This window comes from Molossus molossus, unplaced genomic scaffold, assembly GCF_014108415.1.
Source record: "Molossus molossus isolate mMolMol1 unplaced genomic scaffold, mMolMol1.p scaffold_m16_p_21, whole genome shotgun sequence".
In the NCBI taxonomy this organism is placed as follows: domain Eukaryota; kingdom Metazoa; phylum Chordata; class Mammalia; order Chiroptera; family Molossidae; genus Molossus; species Molossus molossus.
The window spans coordinates 41,612,147-41,634,214 of NW_023425357.1; the positions used below are offsets into that span (position 1 = coordinate 41,612,147).

General features: G+C 38.6%; 1 protein-coding gene across 18 annotated transcripts in view; it reads left to right on the plus strand.

The window, feature by feature from the left end:
- Positions 1-22,068, plus strand: part of CNOT1 (CCR4-NOT transcription complex subunit 1) — a 98,285-nt gene that overhangs the window by 33,103 nt on the left and 43,114 nt on the right. For 14 of the 18 annotated variants that reach the window (XR_004961093.1, XM_036274300.1, XM_036274296.1 and 11 more), the window contains exons 3-16: positions 4,701-4,808; positions 5,364-5,462; positions 5,832-5,900; positions 5,983-6,037; positions 6,525-6,728; positions 7,873-8,041; positions 9,112-9,238; positions 9,389-9,499; positions 13,827-13,997; positions 14,913-15,040; positions 16,035-16,275; positions 18,551-18,670; positions 19,618-19,740; positions 19,947-20,098. Coding sequence is in view for 17 of the 18 variants with exons in the window: in XM_036274300.1 (XP_036130193.1) it covers positions 4,701-4,808; positions 5,364-5,462; positions 5,832-5,900; positions 5,983-6,037; positions 6,525-6,728; positions 7,873-8,041; positions 9,112-9,238; positions 9,389-9,499; positions 13,827-13,997; positions 14,913-15,040; positions 16,035-16,275; positions 18,551-18,670; positions 19,618-19,740; positions 19,947-20,098 (1,877 nt within the window). In the remaining variant the exon portion in view is untranslated. Of the gene's footprint in view, positions 1-4,700; positions 4,809-5,363; positions 5,463-5,831; positions 5,901-5,982; positions 6,038-6,524; positions 6,729-7,872; positions 8,042-8,229; positions 8,348-9,111; positions 9,239-9,388; positions 9,500-13,826; positions 13,998-14,912; positions 15,041-16,034; positions 16,276-18,550; positions 18,671-19,617; positions 19,741-19,946; positions 20,099-22,068 lie in introns of those variants that run through there. The other 4 variants (XM_036274304.1, XM_036274303.1, XM_036274306.1 and 1 more) reach the window with 4 other exon arrangements.

The window sequence follows — 22,068 nt, forward strand, 5'->3', positions numbered from 1 at the left end:
AATCGACTCAGTCAATTACTCACATATGCATAGTATTGAGGATGCTTAAGTGTGTTGGATTACTCTGTAATTTATGTTTTCATATTTGGTAATGGGTGTCTGTCTTCTCTTATTCTTTTTCTCCAGCATTCTCCTTTGTCTAGGTGGTTTGCTCACAGACATTAAAAGTGGTGTTTTAAGCCTGCCTGGTTCCCTCAGCTCTATCTCCTGTGCCATTCTGAAATTTCTGTATATTGATCTGAGTCTCCCAATGGACAGTCTGCTTTTCATGGTTTATCTGTGCCTTAGATTGATTCATTCCTTGAAAAAAGCATAATTATATATGAGATATTTATCAGTCCTCAACATTTTTATTTCTGCTTTTATTAGCCCCAAATGGAAATCTGAATTTGGCCTTTTATTTGAAGTAGTAAGAATGAGCTAGCTATCTGTTACATCTCATCTGGACCACTTTTTAAAATAGTTTGTTAATAGTGGAATTAAAAAAGTTTTTTTGGGAGAGGTTAGAATAAAGCACTCTTATATTTGCTACAAAAATATGTTTTAATGTTCTTTTCACTATATTAAACTGAATAGATGCACTGTTTTTTATAAAGTATCCAAAAGTATTCATCCATATAATATAGTGAAAACCTGGAATGAGTATTTTAAAGAGTTCTAATATATTTAACAAGCCTAAGAAATATAAAAACGAGGCCCTTGCGGTCCTGAGAGACCCGGGTTCGGTTCCCGCTAAGGGCGCGTACCTCGGCTGCAGTTTGTCCCCGGCCCTGGTTGGTCGTGCAGGTGGCAGCCACTCGATGTGTTCCTTTCACATTGATGTTTCTCTCTCTCTCTCTGTTCCTCTCTCTCCCTCCCACTCTACCTGAACAAAAAATGGAAAAATGTCCTCTGGTGAGGATAAAAAAAAAAAATTAAAAATGAGGCCCGGCCAGTGTAGCTAGGGGTTGAGCATTGACTTACACACCAGGAGGTCCCAGGTTTGAATCCCAGGCAGGGCACATTCAGCTTGATCCCTCAGTAGGGTGTGTGCAGGAGGCAGCCAATGGATGTTTCCCTCATCAATGTTTCTATTTCTCTCTCTCCCTTATTCTCTGAAATCAATAAAAACATTTAAAAAAAAAGAAACATGAAAATGTTTTATTTGTATGGAGACATATATTTAGACACAGTCTATTCCAATTACTATAACTGTAACATTGTAATGTAGTAATTTAATGTCTTTGATTTAAACTTTAAAAATCTAGTACTTTATAATTGTATAGATTCTTGGGCATGGCACTTTTGACATCATCCTTTGGGCTAGATTTTGTATTTTTCTTTATATAAATTTTCTTGAGCTTATGTGAAAATGCCCATATATGTGTTCTTTCAAAACAAAACAAAACAACCCAGCTGTCTAGGAGCTGAGGTTGAAGGCACAATTCTTCAGATAATCACTGCTTTATCAATATATACCATCCACCTAAGGATTTAAAAAATATTATGAGAGCTCTGCCAGTGTGGCTCAATGGTTGAGCATTATCCTATGCATCAAGAGGTTGCTAGTTCAATTCCTGGTCAGGGCACATGCCCAGGTTGTGGGCCAAATGCCCAGTGGTGAGCATGCAGGAGGCAGCCAAGTGATGTTCTCCCTCATCAATGTTTCTCTCTCTCTCCTTCTCCCTTTCTCTCTCAAATCAATAAAGAAAAAACTATTAAGAGAGCTAGGGATTTTTGTTGTATCTATTTCAAGTTAGTTGACTACTTCATAAGATTACTCATTATCATTTTGGGGCAGCATTATTAGGAATTTCTTTATAATGAGCTAAAAAATTATGTGTGGGTTAAAAAAACATAATATATCATGTAAATTCTCTTTACCACGTGTGTTCTCTAGGCCAAAAGTTCCCCAGTTTCCCAATCATTCTAGGTGATTTTCTTTCTTTTTTTTTTATCTTCATCCAAGGACTTTTTTTTTTTTTTTTTTTGCATTTATCTTCAGGGAGAGAGGGAGAAAGAGAGAGAAACATCACCGTGAGAAAGACACATCAAGTGGTTGCCACCCACACGACCCCAACCAGGGCCGGGGACAAACTGCAACCAAGGTACGTGCCCTTAGTGGGAACCAAACCCGGGCCTCTCTGGTCCATGGGCCTATGCTTTAACTGCTGATCCATACTGGCCAAGGCTCCACGTAATTTTCTTACTGTCTATTAACATAGATGTGCTGTTTGTTATTGTTCTTCTTATAATATGTGAGTTCTAGGTGAAAGTAGTTTACTCTTGCCACAAATCAGATCATGTAGAGAAGTACTATAGAATGCCTTTTGTTTTTATTAAAAAATTTTTTTTAATGGATTTTTTTAGAGAGAGAGGAAGGGAGAGGGAGAGAGAGATAGAAACATCGATGAGAGAGTACATTACTTGCCTGCCTCCCGCTGGGGTTTGGCCCACAACCTGACCTTGTCCCCTGAACAGGAATCGAACTGGCGACCTCTTGGTGCATGGGTCGACACTCAACCACTGGGCCACATTGGCCGGGCTATAAAATACCTTTAATACAGTTACTTTATTTTTGGCATAGCTTAAAGATTTTACTATCAGATTGTCAAGTAGTTACTTACCTAACACTTCGAATTATTTTATTGGTCTCCCTTGCCCAGTGGGTGGAATGGTATAATTTTAAGTAAAAATGTCTAGGGATTAATCTTATGGGATCAGTAAAATCTTATTTCAGCGTCTTTGCAACCCAAGATCATGTTTTATATAATGCCACTTTAGTTTTAGAAGGAAAACAGTTGCTCTTAGTGAAGAACAACATAGCACAGAAGGAATATTCCATTCCTGTAATAGCCATAAAGCACACCCTGTGATCCTACCACCAGCCAGCAAGGTATGTGCAGCATTTCTCTTTAGTCATTGTAATCTTGACTAAAAGAAAAAAAAACAAGCACTGGCCGGTTTGGCTCAGGTGTTGGCCCGCGGACCAGGGAGTCCTGGGTTTGGTTCCCGCTAAGGGCATGTACCTCAGTTGCACTCTGTCCCCAGCCCCGGTTGGGGTTTTATGGGTAGCAGCTATTCGATGTGTTTTTCTCACATCAATGTTTCTCTCTCTCTCCCTCCCTCCCTCCCTCCCTCCCTCCCTCCCTCCCTCCCTCTCTAAAGATAAATGGGGAAAAAAATGTCCTTGAGTGAGGATGAAAAAACAAACAAACACAAAAAAACTGTATGTAGCCCTGGCTGGTTTGGCTTAGTGGTTAGAGCATCAGGCTGCAGACCAGAGTCCTGGGTTGCTAAGGGCATGTACTTTCGTTGCGGTTTGTCCCTCTCCCCGGTTGGAGTTGTGTGGTGGCGGTTAGTCGATGTGTCTCTCTCACATCGATGTTTCTCTCCTTTCTGCTCTATCTGAAGACGTCTGTGGGAAAATGTAGAAATTGAATTTAAATAACTCCCACATTTTATGGATGGGAAAACTGAAACAAATAAATTAGCCAGCTGTCACATAGTTACAGTAGAAAGAGGATAGGCTTCGGAGTTGGACTGTGAATCCAGATTCCTCACTTCATAGACAATTGAATTTTAGGTTCATGGAGTCTGGTTTAATTGTCCACTTGTTCATCTATAAAATGGGAGTCATTTTTGGAGATTAAATCAAGGAAGCTCAGTACTAATTTAGTCTGAAGTAGGTAAAGAGTTATTATTTATATTAATGTAGCATTTAATAAATGATTAATCTGCACATAACAGTATGGTAAGCCCTTTTTTAGATTAGATGTGAAGAAGCGAACACAACTGTACAAACTCTATTCTCATGCAACTTAAGTCTAGTGAGTGATATAGAGAATAAACATTCAGGTGGTGGTAAGTACTATGGAGAAATGTAAAGCCAGGGTTAAGGGGTCATGTTAATGTTTTAGGGAGGGTAATTATGAAAGGCCTCATTGATGAGGTGACTTTAGAGCAGAAACCTAAAGGAATTGAGAGAACAAATCTTATAGTTATCTGGAACTTTCAGAGGGAATAGCAAGTACAAATTTTGGTAAATTTGAGCAACAGCAAGAAACTAATGGAGCTTAGGAGCAGTATCTTAAAAGTATTGGAGTTGGACCAGTTACTTTATGGCCTTGCCTTGTAGACTATTGTGAAGAGTAACAGTCGTATTAGAGAGATTTCAGGTTACATTTTTAGGACAAAAAGAAAAGTATTCCTACTGCCCTGGCTGATTTGGCTCAGAAGTTAGAGCATCCACCTGTGGACTGAAGGGTTGCAGGTTCCAATTTCCAGTCAAGGGTAGTTTCCTGGGTTGCAGGTTAGATTCCCGGCCCTGGTCTGGGGTCATATGGGAGGCAACCAATCAATATGTCTCTCTCACATTGATGTTTCACTCTTTCTCCCTCCGTCCCTTCCAGTGTATCTAAAAATCAATGGAAAGGTATTCTCACTACATGTTATTTATGCTACTTAATGTTTTCAGTGTAGATGTTGACCAAAGCAGTTATATGGGCTATTTACTCTAGTAGTTTTTCTTCTGTGCCTCCTGCCAGTGACTGTGAGAAACATTTTAGAGATATTTGACTATAAAATATTGGCACCTGCATCTTAATAATTCCTATAACTCTTATTCCAAAATGAACCATTAACTTGGGATATTGCCCAGAGCTTGTTTTCTTAATCTTCCTTAATGTTGAGTGCAAATTCTCATATTTTGGTCTTTTTAGATTGTGAATCGGCACGGTCCTGAGGCAGACAGGCATTTATTACGCTGCCTATTTTCGCATGTGGATTTCAGTGGCGATGGTAAAAGCAGTGGCAAAGATTTTCATCAGGTATTTGGGACTTATGAAGTTTGTTGACTTAGATGTAATGAATTACGTTTTGGGTATAGTGTATGTAGAAAATAACGCATACAAAGAGCATCCAGCTGAATGGGACTCCCCCCACCTCCCTTGACCTTCCCTTCTCCTGCCTGGCTGCAGACCATTACAGCTACCTTGTTCAGACTTAGAGAGCTGGGGATCAGATCTACCTAAAGAAAGCAAGAATGTGGGGAAGTTCTGTTTGACAAATGAGCGAAGCAGAGGGAGATCTCTTGTTCTAGATTGAGTTTCTTTGGCTTGATTCTCAGTCTGGTAACAGTTTGTCATGTTATTCTTCGTAATTATCCTGTCAATGGACTCTGTTCTGTAGAGGTTTTGGTTTTGTCTAACACTTGTTGCTAATATACTTTTAAGTAGTTTAAAGGAAGTTTTTAAAGAGCTGCTTTTGATAATGTAGAGACATATAATACTGGATTACACTTGAATGTTTTGAGTACCCCTGCTTCTCTTTGCAAGATGGTAACTGTTTAATGCTAATAAAAATTTGTTTTTTTATTTTTGAAGACTCAGTTTCTGATTCAGGAGTGTGCGTCGCTGATTACAAAGCCAAATTTTATCTCCACGTTGTCCTATGCCATTGATAATCCATTGCACTATCAGAAGGTTGGTACTGTTTTTATTTTTAGTAGTCCTAAGAATGTGGTCTCTTCTAAGGCTTTCTATAAGGCCTTAAATCTTGATCTTATAATGTCATACTTTAAAATTTTTAAGTAGTTACATTGGGTTTTTGTAGCTTTCTAACAAAAATCAAGACAGTTAATTTGATAATAAATAGAAAATCTTACTAAACCAGATCATATAAAGGCTTAAGCTCGTCAGTCCACAGTTCTAGGACATGGTGTATTGTTTCTAGCAGTACTACAGAACTATGTGACTGCATGTAGGTCTATAATTGGGTGAACAGGTGCTTGCATCAATTTCTTAAAAATTGTGAGTTCTTCTTGTTTTAAAATAAAGTTTGGTTTGTTTCAGAGTTTAAAGCCTGCACCCCACTTATTTGCCCAGCTGAGTAAAGTTCTCAAGTTAAGCAAAGTACAAGAGGTATGTGATTTAAGAAAAATGAGATGTAGGTAAAATTAAAATTAAAAACAGCTATTTGACTGATTAACTCTTCTTGTTTCAGGTAATTTTTGGCCTTGCCCTCTTGAATTCTTCCAGCTCTGATCTCAGAGGTTTTGGTAAGTTCCCTTTTCCCTAAAGAACCTATAGATTCTTTAATGTCCATCTTTTTTTTTTTTTTTTTTTTTTAATCTTCAGGCTGTATAATTATAGGTTTAGAGAATAAAGATAATCTAAGATAACTTTTTTGATCTCTTGTATGTGTACATGTATGGCAAAAACTCATAAAATTTACCTTTGTAACCATTTTTCAGGGTATAGTTCAGTAGCGTTAACTATGTTTACGTTGTGGTGTAACAGATGTCCATAATTCATCTTGGAAAACTGAAACATTATATGAAACAACTCCTCATTTCCTCCTCCCTCCAGTCCCTGGCAATTGGTCTCTTATTTTATAACTACCCTACTAGATCTATGAAAACATTAGAGGGTGAAGGGTGGTGAGTTGGTGAATGAGATGATGTTACATATATTTTGATGGTATGTGACTTTTTTGCTAATATGGTGCAAAAATAACTTGTGGTTTTTGGTTTATCTGACTTCTAGCTGCCCAGTTTATCAAACAGAAGCTCCCAGATCTTCTGCGTTCTTACATTGACGCAGACGTCAGTGGAAATCAAGAAGGTGGCTTCCAAGATATAGCAATAGAGGTCCTACACCTCCTCCTCTCCCATCTCCTTTTTGGGCAGAAGGGAGCCTTTGGAGTTGGTCAGGAGCAGATAGACGCCTTTCTTAAGACGCTGCGCAGAGGTAAAGGAGTGTCTGTAGCCTACAAAAGTTGATTTCTTTGGACAATCACAAACATGACGAGTTTAGACCATAAGTGAAGACAGTGATTTACCTTCCTGTTCTTAAGTTGAAGTTGGCAATCTTTTAATGAAGCGAGTATTTTATAATGTAAAATATGAAAGTGATAAAAGCCTCATTAAAAAGGTATAAAATGAACCTAACTTCATCAATAGTCTTGTTATATAAATATAATCTTAGTTTTAAGAAATTATATATTTCCACCCTGGCCAGTTTGCCTCAGCGGTTAGAGCATCGACCCGTGGACCAGAGAGACCTGGGTTCGGTTCCTGCAAAGGGCACGTACCTCGGTTGCAGTTTGTCCCCGGTCCTGGTTGGGGTCCTGTGGGTGGCAACCAGTCGATGTATGTCTCTCACATTGATGTTTCTCTCCCTCTCCCTCCTGCTCTATCTGAAGATAGATGCAACAATGTCCTTGGGTGGGGATTAAAAAAAAAAAAAAGATATATTTCCATGTAGTCTTTTTTTTCCCTTGGGGAGACAGAGACTATATTTATTGTGATGTGCTCTTTTTAGTTTAAAAAGTTGGACACTTTTGATGTGCCCATTTTAACTCCTTGGCAACTGGCATTGTCAGGCTAAGGTAACTCCTGGTTCTATTATTGCCATCTTTTCTTCCTCTGATCTTTCTTTTAGAGAGAGAAGTAATCTTTTTAAGACAAATCTTTGATAGTGGACCAACCTCTATCCATTTTTATTGTTGTTTGTTTATATAGTTTAATTTTCATGTTTTCCACTTCATTTAAATAATAGACTCTGATATTTGAATTATTTGTTTCTGATGCCTTCCTTGTATTGGAATTAATAGCCATATTGTGAAAATTTAAAATAATACTTAGGGTGAGTATTATTGGTCAGTAGATACTGGGATCCTAATATACAAAATTAAAAATACACTGATGAGCAATTGCTGTGCTATAAAAACATTCAAATTTCGGAATTATAACAGGTTAGCTGGAGTGGAAAAACTGAATAAACTTTTAATATAAACTTGTGGAAGACTCAGATTTGAGGGCTTTTAGAGTGAAAGGGATAGTTTATTTTTCATCAGTATAGCACTTATAACCTTTTCTTTTTTTGTCTTCAGATTTTCCCCAGGAACGCTGTCCCGTGGTGCTTGCACCACTTTTATACCCTGAAAAACGGGACATTCTAATGGACAGGATCCTGCCTGATTCTGGAGGTGTAGCTAAAACCATGATGGAGAGCTCTTTGGCTGATTTCATGCAAGAAGTAGGCTATGGCTTTTGTGCAAGGTTGGTAACACGACATTAAACTGTTTACTGTTGTGTCAAGCACAATGTAATTCTTTATAGCAAGCTCTTAAGATTCCTTAATGTATTACCATCTTTGTTAATCTCTCAAGAATTTGCTTCTAAATTTAATTTTCTGTTTTAATTTACAGTTTTGGTGGCAGCAATAAATATTCTGGGGGCTAAATTTCTCTTCTTGTGCAACCCCCCACCCACACACACAGTTTCTCAAATTTAGGCACTACATGTTGCTAGCCTAGTTGCCAGTATTGGTGTGTTTAGGTTTTGAAGGGAAGAGAGAGCACTGAGGCAAGTATTTATTCTCCCTGTCCCCACATGGGATTTCCTCACTGTACCTTCATCTTCTACCTTCTTTTCTTTATTTTTTTATACCCTTTCTCTTGCACATTTTACTCATCTGCCGGGGCACCAAAGGAATTTAGTAGAACTTATGGCTGTGATATAGTAAATTGCTAATAGTTTTGTGAGAGTATGTTATTAAAAGGCATTAATGTGCTGTGCTTTGCTTTGACTTTAAGTGTAATTTCTACTGTTTTTAAAACTCACATAATCTACATTTCCATTTAATGTTTGAAAGTATATTTGTGTGTGTGTGCACGTGCACGTGCCCGGCATAAAGTTTTTGTTTAATTAAACTTCAGTATGCAAAGTGAAAAGTTGGGGTGCATTTTCAAGACTTTGTACATTTTAGAATAATGAAACTTACCTTGAATATAAGTGTTTTAAAGAGTAATTTGATTCAACCCAGCCAGAAGGGCTCAGTTGGTTAAGCATTGTCCTGTGCACTAAACGGTTGCCAGTTCAATTCCTAGTCAGGGCACATTCCTGGGTTACATGTTCAATCCCTGGTTGGTGCACATACGAAAGGCAACTGCTCTATGTCTATGCCCCAATCCACCCCCATACTGATTTATATAAAAGTTACAAGAAATAAAGCTCTGTATATATTAGTAAAACTAGTGATTTCACTCAAGGGCTCATTTTATGTTAGCATTTCTTAACCTTCACCTTGACAGTGGTAGTGTTTTTCTGAAATTACATTTCTGTTTTAGTATTGAAGAATGTCGCAATATAATCATGCAGTTTGGTGTTCGGGAGGTTACAGCAGCCCAGGTTGCAAGGGTTTTGGGAATGATGGCTCGAACTCATTCAGGATTAACAGATGGAATTCCATTACAGGTAAGTGTAGAAATCAGCTGTTTTACAATGTGAATTATAAGAGCCCCCCCTTCCCCATTTATTAAATGACAGTATGATTGGTTGTTCTACCAATCATAGCTGACCACATTAAGTGGTTAGGTTTATTTAATTCAAACTTTACTTCTATAGAGCATCTCTGCTCCTGGCAGTGGGATCTGGAGTGATGGAAAAGATAAAAGTGATGGAGCACAGGCACACACATGGAATGTAGAAGTCTTGATTGATGTTCTCAAAGAACTGGTAAGTACATGTAATCTTGTTCTTACATTCATGATGTTGGTATGATGTAGCCCACAGAAAGTAAATTTTAATGCCTAGCTTAATGAATGCAGCAATGTTTTTTAATTCCTGCCTTCATAATTATGTACTGGAAATAGTACATATTCAAATTCCAGTTTTATTCATTTGGAGTTGTTGCTGTGCAATTCTGAGTAGTACTGCTTAGATGATTTGGTGGGTTGTAGGTGTGTAGTGTTTTTGGAGGGACCAGTTTATTGGAAAGTAATGTGTGAGGAGGAGTCATTGGGGAGAAAGGAGATCTGAATGTTTTCTGAAAGGTGTAACAAAAATCCTGCCAACCTTGCTTATGGTGGATTAGGGTAATAAGACTTATACTTATTTTGCTACTTCTACTTCTGGAATATCCACAATCTTAAGTCATTGGCTCTCATATAAACAAATTACCTCTCTTAAAATGTTGAAATACTTAAATGAAACAAAAAAAAAGGAAACTTTTGCCCTGGCCGGTTTGGCTCAGCGGTTAGAGCGTCGGCCTGCGGTCCTGAGAGACCCGGGTTCGGTTCCCGCTAAGAGCACGTACCTCGGTTGCAGTTTGTCCTCGGCCCTGGTCGGTTGTGCGGGTGGCAACCACTCGATGTGTCCCTTTCACGTCGATGTTTCTCTCTCTCTCTCTGTTCCTCTCTCTCCCTCCCACTCTATCTGAACAAAAAATGAAAAAATGTCCTCGGGTGAGGAAAAAAAAAGGAAACTTTTAGGTATTAAAAGGGAGTGGGGAAATTTAGTGGGATAACAGTGGGTCATGATATAATATCTTAAATCTTGTTTGTAAAATATCAAGGAACAAAATACAAAAGTAGAATAAAGCCTGCATATACATACTTATGATAAAGTGTCAGGGCATATATCTGTTGTATCTTTTATTTTTAGTTTTCCACATTTATAACATAATAGTTAAAATTCAGTTACAGAAAATCATGTTGTTCTCCATATGACTTTACTAACAACATCAGTGGGTTTTCTTTTTCTTTTTCTTTTTTTTTTTTTTTTAAATCCTCATCCGAGGACATTTTTCCATTCTTTGTACAGACAGAGTGGGAGGGAGAGAGAGGAAGAGAGAGAGAGGGAAACATCGATGTGAAAGGGACACATCGAGTGGCTGTCACCCGCACGACCAACCAGGGCCGGGGACAAACTGCAACCGAGGTACATGCCCTTAGCGGGAACCGAACCCGGGTCTCTCCGGACCGCAGGCCGACGCTCTAACCGCTGAGCCAAACTGGCCAGGGTGGTTTTCTTTTTCTTAATAGTAGATGAATTTAAGATGTTCAAACCTACTATTTAGTAATGGAGTGGGAAAATTATACTTGATTATGGCAGAAACCTTGGAAAGTGGAAAAAGCAAAGCAAAACAAAAACCTGTTACATCACTTAATGTTTTGTTTTTATCCTGTGGTTGTCTTGCAAAAGAGAAAACGTGCCCTTTTTATTCAGTAGTTTCATCTTTGTTTTTTTATTTTATTTTTTTACTCTATTGAAAATATTCTTTTTTAAAAAATTGCAGAAAATGATGATATTCCATGCTAACTGAACCTATTTTGTTATATTTTCAGAGTGCAAAAGGTTATACATTGAGTTCCTGCACTGTGGTTCTGAACAATTGAATCAGTGACCTCTTTTCTTCCTTTTTATTCTCATCTATTAGAGTTTTCTGTACATTTTTGTAGCCAAGGACCAGAAGACAATTTCAGATACATGTTTGGTCAGTAATTTGTTTTTTTATTGCTCAGGAAGGATGGGAAGAGGAAACCAGAAGGCAGCATCTGCCTGTAGATTTACCAAACTTGTCTTTTTCTAGGATAATGCTATTTAACAGTATGTTTATGGTTCTGTTCTGTCATAGTCAATCCTTGAAACAAATTTTAGAAAAAAAATTTTTTTCTAAATGTTACTGCTGGCTTAGAGTTAATGTTATTGTTGCCTTAGAGACAGGGCATATCTCATTTGAAGTTTGTTCTTTGAACCTGTACCATATGCAAAGTAAGCATTAAAGTTTTCATGGCTTGGTATGCTCCCCCTCCCAAGGCCACAACCATGCCTTTCTCGCCACTCTTTTTTATCCTCACCTGAAGACATATTTTTGGTTTTTTTTGTTCAGATAGAGCAGGAGGGAGACAGAGGAGGAGGAGGAGAGAGAGAAACATCGACATGAAAGGGACACATCGAGTGGTTGCCACCCGCATGACCCAACTGGGCCGGGGACAAACTGCAACCAAGGTATATGCCCTTAGTGGGAACCAAACCCGGGTCTCTCTGGACCACAGGCAAATGCTCTAACCACTGAGCCAAACCGGCCAGGGCTCTCGTCACTCTCTTTTTCCCTCTTAGGCATGTACCTCCTAAATTCTAAGGGACTCCATCAGACTTGCAACCAGGGAAACAGTGGGCAGCAGCAACTCTTCCCAGGCTAGCCCCCTGAACCTGTTTCCAGGGCCCCCTTTTCTCTGACTTCTCAGTGAGCCAAGCAGCCCCACAAAGGCTCTCTTCTGTTGCTACTTCAACCCCTAAACCCATCCCCAGCTTTAATAAACACATTCTCAAAGTAAAAGTAGAAGTTTTCATGGCTTAATGAGTAATTTTAGGGCAAAACTGAACTGACTGATGCTTTAGTTGGAGATTTTAAATATAAAATGTGCACAGCCTTTTTTTAAAAAATTATTTTTCTTTATTGATATATTAGAGACAGAGGAAGGGAGAGGGAGAGAGAGATGGAAACATTGATGAGAGAGAATATTGGTTGGCCACCTCCTGCATGCCCCCCACTGGGGATCAGGCCTACAAGCTGGGCATGTGCCCTGACCGGGAATCCAACCAGCAACCTCTTGGTGCATGGGTCAACGCTCAAGAACTGAGCCACACCGGCCGGGGGAGCCTTTTTTTTTCCAAGCATAGAATATACTTAGTACTTTGTGCAGACTGTTTGCTAAAATATTTTCTATAAACTTGTTTCCTATGCTTTGTGTTTCTTAAAGGAGTCTCATACCTCTTTTTGAATAATTTTTTATTGAAAATTTTGTTTAAAAAAATGTTCTCTGTCATTTTGATATGAAGAATATATACTTTTCCTAATGTACACATTGGATGTTTTTTAGGGGAGATCTTTAGTTAATGAAGAATGGTGTTTGTTATAATGTGATTTATTTTTGCAACTTTGTTCCAAGGTAGTAGAATTGGGTATATAAAGAGGAGAGGCTGAGCCCTGGTTGGTTTGACTCAGCGGTTGGAGCCTTGGCCTGCGGTCTGGGGAGACCCGGGTTCGGTTCCCGCTAAGGGCATGTATGTCGGTTGCAGTTTGTCCCTGGCCCTGGTTGGTCGTGCAGGTGGCAGCCACTCAATATGTCCCTTTCACGTCGATGTTTCTCTCTCTCTCTCCATCTCTCTCCTTCCCACTCTATCTGTTTTGTTTTTTTGTTTTTTTTATCCTCACCCGAGGACATTTTTCGATATTTTGTTCAGATAGAGTGGGAGGGGGAGAGAGAGAGAGAGAAACATCGACGTGAAAGCGACACATCGAGTGCTTGCCACCCACACGACCCAACCAGGGCCGGGGACAAACTGCAACCAAGGTACGTGCCCTTAGCGGGAACCGAACCCGGGTCTCTCCGGACCGCAGGCCGACGCTCTAACCGCTGAGCCAAACCGGCCAGGGCCCCACTCTATCTGAACAAAAAAAGGAAAAATGTCCTCGGGTAAGGATAGAAAAAAAAAGAGAGGCTGAGTGAAAAGTTACTTATTTGCCATACTGGGATGGGAGTTTTCATTGAACAAAGTAGGGGAAGAGAGAGTTCCATTTGTATACTCACCGTCAGAAGTATGTCATGAACTGAATAGTTAGAGTACCCTGCTAGTAGAGACAATTTAGTTGGAATATTAAGAATTTACCTTTCTAAGTCTCTTTGGAAATGCTTGGAAGATTCAGATGATTTTGCATTTATTTATTTTCAAAAATTTGTTTTTTTTTAATTGATTTTTAGAGAGATGGAGAGATAGAAACATCGATGAGAGAGAACATTGATTGGCTGCCTCCTGCATGCCCCCCACTGGGGATTTGGCCCACAATCTGAGCATGTGCCCTGACATGGATTCGAACCAGTGACCTCTTGGTACAAGGGTCGATGCTCAGCCACTGAGCCACACCGGTTGGGCTGATTTTGCATTTATAATTAGAACATCTTGATTGAACTTTAAATTTAATTTTGCTCTTTGGATAAAGCATCAAAATATGTACACTTTTTTGTTCATTCAACTTTGAAATTTTTTTCTTTTTTAGAACCCGAATTTGAATTTCAAGGAAGTAACTTATGAACTGGACCATCCTGGATTTCAAATTCGTGACAGTAAAGGACTTCATAATGTGGTTTATGGCATTCAAAGAGGTCTGGGTATGGAAGTGTTCCCAGTAGACCTCATATATAGGCCTTGGAAACATGCAGAAGGCCAGGTAAATGAATGATTTTTAGCTATAGAAGGGGAATAAACTAATGCTCTATTTCTTTAAAAAAAATTTTTTTTCTTTATTGATTTTAGAGAGAGAGAAACAAATGTTGATGAGAGAGAAACATTGATTAGCTGCCTCCTGCATGCTCTCTACTGGGGATGGAGCCTGTTGCAACCCAGGCATGTGCCCTCATGGGGAATCAACTCATCCACACCAGCCAGGCTGGTTGATTATTTTTTTATTTTATTTTTTTAGGCTGGTTGATTATTGTATGTGCCCTGACCAGGGATTGAACCTGCAACCTTGGCGTGTTGAGAAGGACCTATTTCTAACGTAGTGCCATCTATCCATTGACTAAAATATTCTTTTAAAGTAGAGTTTGATTTGCTTGGCTCAGAAAAGCAGAGAGACTCATACATTTTGAAGGAAAATTATAGTTTTATATTAGACTCACTTGAATTACCACAATCTAATTGTTTAATGATGTTTGTGTCCAAGGCCATCTCATCCTGCACTTTTCATCTGAACTGTGTGTGACTTTGAAAGACCATATAATTAAGATCTTTAAAGGGAGCTCTGGTCACTTTGGCTCAGCAGTTAGAGCTTCAGCCCTTGGACCAAAGAGTCATAGGTTCAGTTCCAGTCATGGGCACATACTTTGGTTGTGGTTTGGTCCCTGGCCCTGGTCGTGCGGGAGGCAACTAATTGATGTCTCTCTCATTGCTGTTTATCTCTCTCTGCCTCCCCCACCCCGAAGATAAATGGAAAAATATCCTCATTTGAGGATTTAAAAAGATTTTAAAGGGAAATTTTTATTCTAATAACCTTATAGTTGGGGATAGTCTATTGAAAAGTTGCAGATTTTTATAGCATTCACTGTCATTTATGGTGGTAAGGATTTTTTTTTCCGTATTCTAGCTCTCCTTTATTCAGCATTCCCTTATAAATCCAGAGATCTTCTGTTTTGCTGACTATCCCTGTCATACTGTTGCCACTGATATTCTGAAAGCACCACCAGAAGATGACAATCGAGAAATTGCCACATGGTAAGCACTCATCTCACTTTTCTTAAAAGGGTCACTTCTACATAGTTGAAAGGTTTAAATGAAACAGTGTTTTTAGTGAGTCCAGTTATCTTAAATTTTTATAGAAGGGTGGTAAAAATCTGGGTTTTAGTGCCATTAGATATTTTCTGAAACTGTTAAATGTTGGAAGGAGGTTCCTAAGTTTAAATATTGGAAGGAGGTTCATAAGTCTTGTTTAGTGTTAGATCTCTTTCTTCTCTATAGATTTGCTTTCTTTTAAGAGTAGCTCAAGATGGCCAACCCATCAAATCTAATACTTTCAGGAAAATTATTTAGTTTTCCTGAGTTCCAATCTCAAGATTCTGAGGGGAGAATCTGACACTGGCATATAGGTTTCTCCTAGAATTAAAATCAGTTCTCTTTGGGGATCTGAGGTAAGGATAGTGAAAGTACCTCCATTACTATTGAGAGAGAGCATGGGCTGGATTGGTCCTCAAAGGCATGTACTCCATATTTCATCTTTCTCCAACCATACTGACCTGGGACACTTTTCTGACATGTAGCAGATTATTGTCTGTGTCTCTTTTTTTTGGCTTTGGGTGGTAGTTTTAGGAAAGTTTAAAGCCCCTTAGTTATTCCTAGATCTTTTAAAGTAAAGGATAGTAAATATATCCTGTAAAGGGTTAGTTGACATGTGGCTTTGCAGGCCAGATGGTGTTTATCGCAACTAAACTTTTTTGCAGCACAATATAAGGGAGTGTTCATGCTTATGCAAATGGTCAGTGGTGTCTTATTTCCTTCATCACTTATTCTTTGTTTATTTGGACTGCCTTTGATATTAGTCTGATAGCATAGCAGTACGTATATATTTTTTGAGATGAACAACACCAATTTTTCAAATATTAAAAGATGACAATTTGGTTTTATTCTGATAAGCTAGTATCACTTATTTGGAAAATGAATTTTGTATACCTAGATTTTCATTGATGGGTTATTTTACTTCCCTTCTTGTTAGGAAGAGCTTGGATTTGATTGAATCTCTACTGAGGCTTGCAGAGGTGGGGCAATATGAGCAAGTCAAACAACTCTTCAGCTTCCCTATCAAACACTGTCCAGACATGCTGGTATTGGCCTTACTGCAAATCAACACCTCCTGGCACACTTTACGCCATGAACTCATCTCCACTCTGATGCCAATTTTCCTCGGAAACCATCCCAACTCAGCTATTATTTTGCACTATGCATGGCATGGGCAGGTAAGACATGACCATTTTTCTTTGGAGGATGTTCAGTAATAGCAATAGTCAATCGGAATTGTGACAGTCTGGAAAAGTCACACTTCCACAAAGCTTATTTTACCTTTTAGCATTATGTGGGCATTGAAGTATAAAAATTGTTATTTTTTTAATCCTCACCTGAGGACAATTCTTTTTTGTATTTATCTTCAGATAGAGGGAGAGGGGGAGGAAGAGAGAGAGAGAAACATCGATGTGAGAAAGACACATCAAGTGGTCGCCACCCACACAACCCCAACTGGGGCGGGGACAAATTGCAACCTTGGTATGTGCCCTTAGCGGGAACCAAACCTGGGCCTCTCTGGTCCGCAGGCTGATGCTCTAACCGCTGAGCCAAACCGGCTGGGGCTGAAGTATAAAAATTAAAAGAGCAAGGAGATAAGACAGTTTTGAAATTTTAATACTGTATTATGAAAGCTCTATAATGCTAGGGCCCCAGTATCCTTTTGATAGCTCTATCATTTGTCATGGAACCAGAGGTACTCATGTTATTTCTTAATAGTAAATGGGAGAAAAATCACAAATCAATATAAGTGCCATTATTTTCTGTTTTATCTAAGTCAAGCATTTAAATTTTATTTTAGTTTCTGCAGAAATACCTTCCGGTTAAGCGCTTTATAATTTCTAATTTTGTAAAATGTATTTGACAATACTGTATTATTTTTTCCACTCCCACCTCCCAAGCTAACTTTTTTTTTTTTAAATCCTCACCCAAGGACATTTTTGCATGTATCTTCAGATAGAGCGGGAGGGAGAGAGGGAGGAAGAGAGAGAGAGAGAAATATCGATGTGAGAGAGACACATGGAGTGGTTGCCACCCACACAACCGCGGCTGGGAATAAACTGCAACTGAGGTACATGCCCTTAGCAGGAACCGAACCCAGGACTCTTCAGTCTGCGGCCCGAAGCTCTAACCCCTGAGCCAAACCAGCCAGGGCCCAAGCCAACATTTTTAATGACAAATGCAAAAGCAGTCATCTTCCCCTTTACATCAAGTGCTTTTGGGGGCTACTTTTGTTTCTTTATTTTATTCTCACCGGGGGACATGTTTCCATTTTTGTTCAGATAGCATGACAGGGAAGGAGAGGAAGAGAGAGCGAGAGAGAGAGAGAGAGAAAAACATCAACTGAAAGGGACACATTGAGTGGCTGCCTCCCACATGACCCCAACCAGGGCCGGGGATGAGTCACAACCAAGGTATGTACCCTTGACCGGAATCGAACCCTCGACTCATTGGTCCGCGAGCTTATGCTCTAACCACCGAGCCAAATCAGCCAGGACTCGGGCTACTTTTTTTCTTTAATCATTTTTACAGTAGTTTATATTATATAAAGGTGCTTTTTAAAAAAGTCAGATAATGTTCATTTCTAAATGAAAAATTTTAGCTTTTGTTTTGTGCCATTCAGTGACCTCTCCTCCATTTGAAGAAACTCAGATTACATGGTAGACTTAATAGTTTATGGAATGTTTAACAAACATTTAGCCATATGTTTTCAGTCCAGAGATTCTTACACCTTTCTCACTACTACCGCCCTGAGGTAGGAAGGGAACAATGAACGGAGCTGCATTTCCTCCTCTTGGTTTGAATACTTTTACACTTGAACGTCTGTCACTCCAGAACAGTTCCTGGAAAGTGATTTAGATAGAGAAATGGTCATTGCCTTGCCATTGCTTCTGTGAGAAATACTAACTTCCAACTATTTGTTTATACAATTTAGCTGCAAGTCTTTAGATCAGTTCTCAAAAGCCAGGCTGTTTTCTGGTAAAAAATAGAAATGGAATAATTACCAAAAAAAACCCATTCTCATTTATGAAAATAGCTGTATTTAGAATGTACAAACACCACTCCCAGAAATACTGATATAACATTGCACTATGAAGCAGGACAGATTACCTTAAACTGTTATATTTATAGACGAGTAATTTGTAATTTGAAAATGTTCACGTATTTTATTCTTATTTTGTGTTTGAAAATGCATAGGCTAACTTTTACAAGACAAATAAATTTGTTGACTATATGACCCACTGTTGAGGGGCAGGCTTCATTTGCAAGATGTGGAAATAACTACTTTCCCCAAAATGTCCTTGTAATCACTGCTTAAGGGTTGTACTCAATGTCTGCACTGACAGGCCTTAATTTTACATACTAATAACAAAATTAGCTGGCCATTTGCAGTAGTGTCTATCAAAATGTTTCTGCATGATTGCTATTTTAATCCTCTTTTTTTTTTCTTAGGGACAGTCTCCCTCTATCCGCCAACTTATCATGCATGCAATGGCAGAATGGTACATGCGAGGGGAGCAGTATGACCAGGCCAAATTGTCTCGAATACTTGATGTGGCCCAGGACTTGAAGGTGAGCTTGGAGGAGCATAACAACACTTTATTTATAATATTAATGTTTTAATGTAACATAGATGCCTTAGGAATTCTTCACATGTAACTAGCTTTTAGCTAGAATGAGTTGAGATAAGAATTTTGTAAGTAGAAAAGGATAGGAAGCAGATTGGTTTTAGATATGTAAAAATAATTTAAGTGGCAAAATTCGTATATTACTGGACTGGGAAATACAACTTTTGGAGAAGCTGCTTGGGTTTTAACACTTTTGCAAATTTTATTCGCATTAACAGGAACTTTTTTTTTTAAATCCTCACCCGAGGACATTTTTCCATTTTTTTATTCAGAAGGGGGGGGAGGTAGGGTAAAGAGAGGGAGAGAGAGAAACATCGACGTGAAAGGGACACATCGAGTGGCTGCCTCCTACATGACCCAACCAGGGCTGGGGACAAACCGCAACCGCGGTACATGCCCTTAGTGGGAACCGAACCTGGGTCTCTCTGGACTGCAGGCCAACGCCCTAAGCACTGAGCAAAACTGACCAGGGCAAAAGGATCTTTTGAGAAATAGTCTGACTCTTGATGTTTTTGATAACTAGGGGTATAGTATTAGTGTTACAGTTTTGCTAAGGTTAGAATAAGCCTGAGGTTCGGTTTTTAAAAGTTTGTTAGGATTATTTTTCATGCTTTGTGTCTTGTTCTGCTTTAGGTTTAGATATTTGAAAAAGTGCAGGATAAAGTTTATTTTGAAGGTAAAGTCAGGTTGCTTGTTCACCTATTTTAAGTAGGGACTAATGTTACCATTGAAAGACTAAGCTGTTTAAAACATTATGGTCAAGAAAATATTAGTAGTATGTTTTATTTAGACTTGTTTGTGAAAATGAAAGCAGGAGTCAGAAAATAGGACAGAGAGATAGAAGATTAGTTAATTGAATAACTTGTAGTTTTTAATATTCTTTTTCTTTAGGCCTTGTCAATGCTGCTAAATGGTACTCCATTTGCCTTTGTTATTGACCTTGCTGCACTTGCTTCACGTCGTGAATACCTCAAACTTGACAAGTGGCTCACAGATAAAATTCGAGAGCATGGAGTAAGAATTTGTTCATTTATTACTGAGCTTAAATATTGATGGCTGAAATAGCTAACGAAGAAAAAAACCTTATAAATGGCAATTAAGATGTTATTCTGGATTTTAGTCATAGTACTTAGTCTTTAAACTGAAATCAATTTATCTTTTAATTTGAAAGCAATTATAAGATCAATTTCAAATACACTGAAAGACTTTCTCTTTCTCAGGAGCCTTTTATCCAGGCATGCATGACTTTTTTAAAGAGGCGGTGCCCTTCTATTTTGGGTGGACTTGCACCAGAGAAAGATCAGCCCAAAAGTGCTCAACTTCCTCCTGAAACTCTGGCAACGATGTTGGCCTGTTTACAAGCTTGTGCAGGGTAAGGAGAGCATGCTTGAAAATGACCATTTAATTGGGAATTGGATTATATGAATAATAGTTGATTTGGAGAAGAAAGGTTGAATGACTAAAAGCAACAGCAACTTAGATAATCCAGTGTTTTTTTAAGTTTAAAGTATTGTACTACATCCTGGTCGCTGTGGCTAAGTGGATCGAGTGTCCATCCCATGGCCTGAGAGGTCCCACTTGGATTGCTGGTCAGGGCACATGCCCAGGTTGAAGGCTCAATCCCAGTAGGGGGTGTGCAAAAGACAGCTGATGTATGTTTCTCTCTCTCTCTCTCAAACAATAAAAACATATTTTTTTAAAAAAATGAAGTATTGTACTACATAAAATACATGTTAGCTCTATTGAGTTATTTTTGTATGTGGTGTGTAATATGGTTCCAAGTACATTGTTTTGCATGTGGATATTTGTCCCAATGCCATTTGTTTAAAAGGCTAGTTTTCCCCTATTGAATTGTGTTCTAAAAAATAAAATATCAGTTGTTTATAATGTATTTGTTCATTTCTGGCATCTTATTTCTATTCCATTGATCTATATGTCTAAATTTCTGCCATTATTAACTGTCTTGATTACAATAGCTTTTTAATAAATTTTGAACTTGGATGTATGAATCCTGCAACTTTGTTGTTCTTTTGCCAGATTATTTTGGCTATTCTGGGTACTTTGTTTTTTCGTATAAATTTTAGGGTCAGCCTGTCAACTTTTTGAGAAGAAGCCCGTTGGTATTTTGATAATGATTGTGTTTAATCTGTTGATTTATTTTGGTGAATAAGTTGTCTTAATATTAAGTCTTCTAATTAATGAATCTGAGATGTTTATCCATTTACTTAGGTCTCTCAGTTTCTTTCAGTGGTGTTCTGTCATTTTTTATTTTTTTAAATCCTCACTCAAGGATACTTTTCCATTGATTTCTGGAAACAATGAGAGAAAGGAAGGGAAAGAGAGAGAAACATCGATTGAACTTGAAACTGAGGTATATACACCCTTGACCAGAAATGGAACCTGAGACTCTTCAGTCTGTGTGCCAGTTCTCTAACCACTAAGCCAAACCAGACAGGGCTGTTTTGTTATTTTTTTTTTTTTTATCCTCACCCGAGGACATTTTTCGATATTTTGTTCAGATAGAGTGAGAGGGAGAGAGAGAGAGAGAAACATCGATGTGAAAGCGACACATCGAGTGGTTGCCACCCACACGACCCAACCAGGGCTGGGGACAAACTGCAACCAAGGTACGTGCCCTTAGCGGGAACCGAACCCGGGTCTCTCCAGACCACAGGCCGATGCTCTAACCACTAAGCCAAACCAGACAGGGCTGTTTTGTTATTTTTACTGTACAAGTCTTGCACTTGTTAAGTATTTTATATAAGTTATGTCATCTATGAGCGGAGGCAGTTTTATGTCTTCTTTTTCCATCTGGATGCCATATATTTTTCTTTTTTAATTTTTTAATTTATTTTATTTATTTTTGTTAAATTTATTACAGATGTTCCTCATTTTTTCCCCCATTGACCCCCTCTTCCCCACTCCCACCCCCCTCCTGCCTTTTCCCACACTGTTGTCTGTGTCCATTGTTTATGCATATACGTTCTTTGACTTATCTCCTCCCACACCCCAACCCTCTTCCCCTTGAGTTTTGTCAGTCTAGCAACCAATTTGTACTTTTTAATCCCTTCACCCTTTTCACCCATTCCCCCATATCCCCTCCCATCTGGCAGCCAACAAAATGTTCTCTCTATCTATGAGAATGTTTCTGTTCTGCTTGTTCATTTTGTTTGGAGATTCCATTGTCGATAGGTATGTATTCATTGCCATTTTGTTTGTTCATATATTTTATCTTTTTCTTGAAAAAGATCCTTCAACATTTCGTGTAATGAACTCTAACTTTTTCTTGTCTGGGAAAGTCTTTATATGGCCATAAATTGTAAATGACAGCTTTGCAGGATA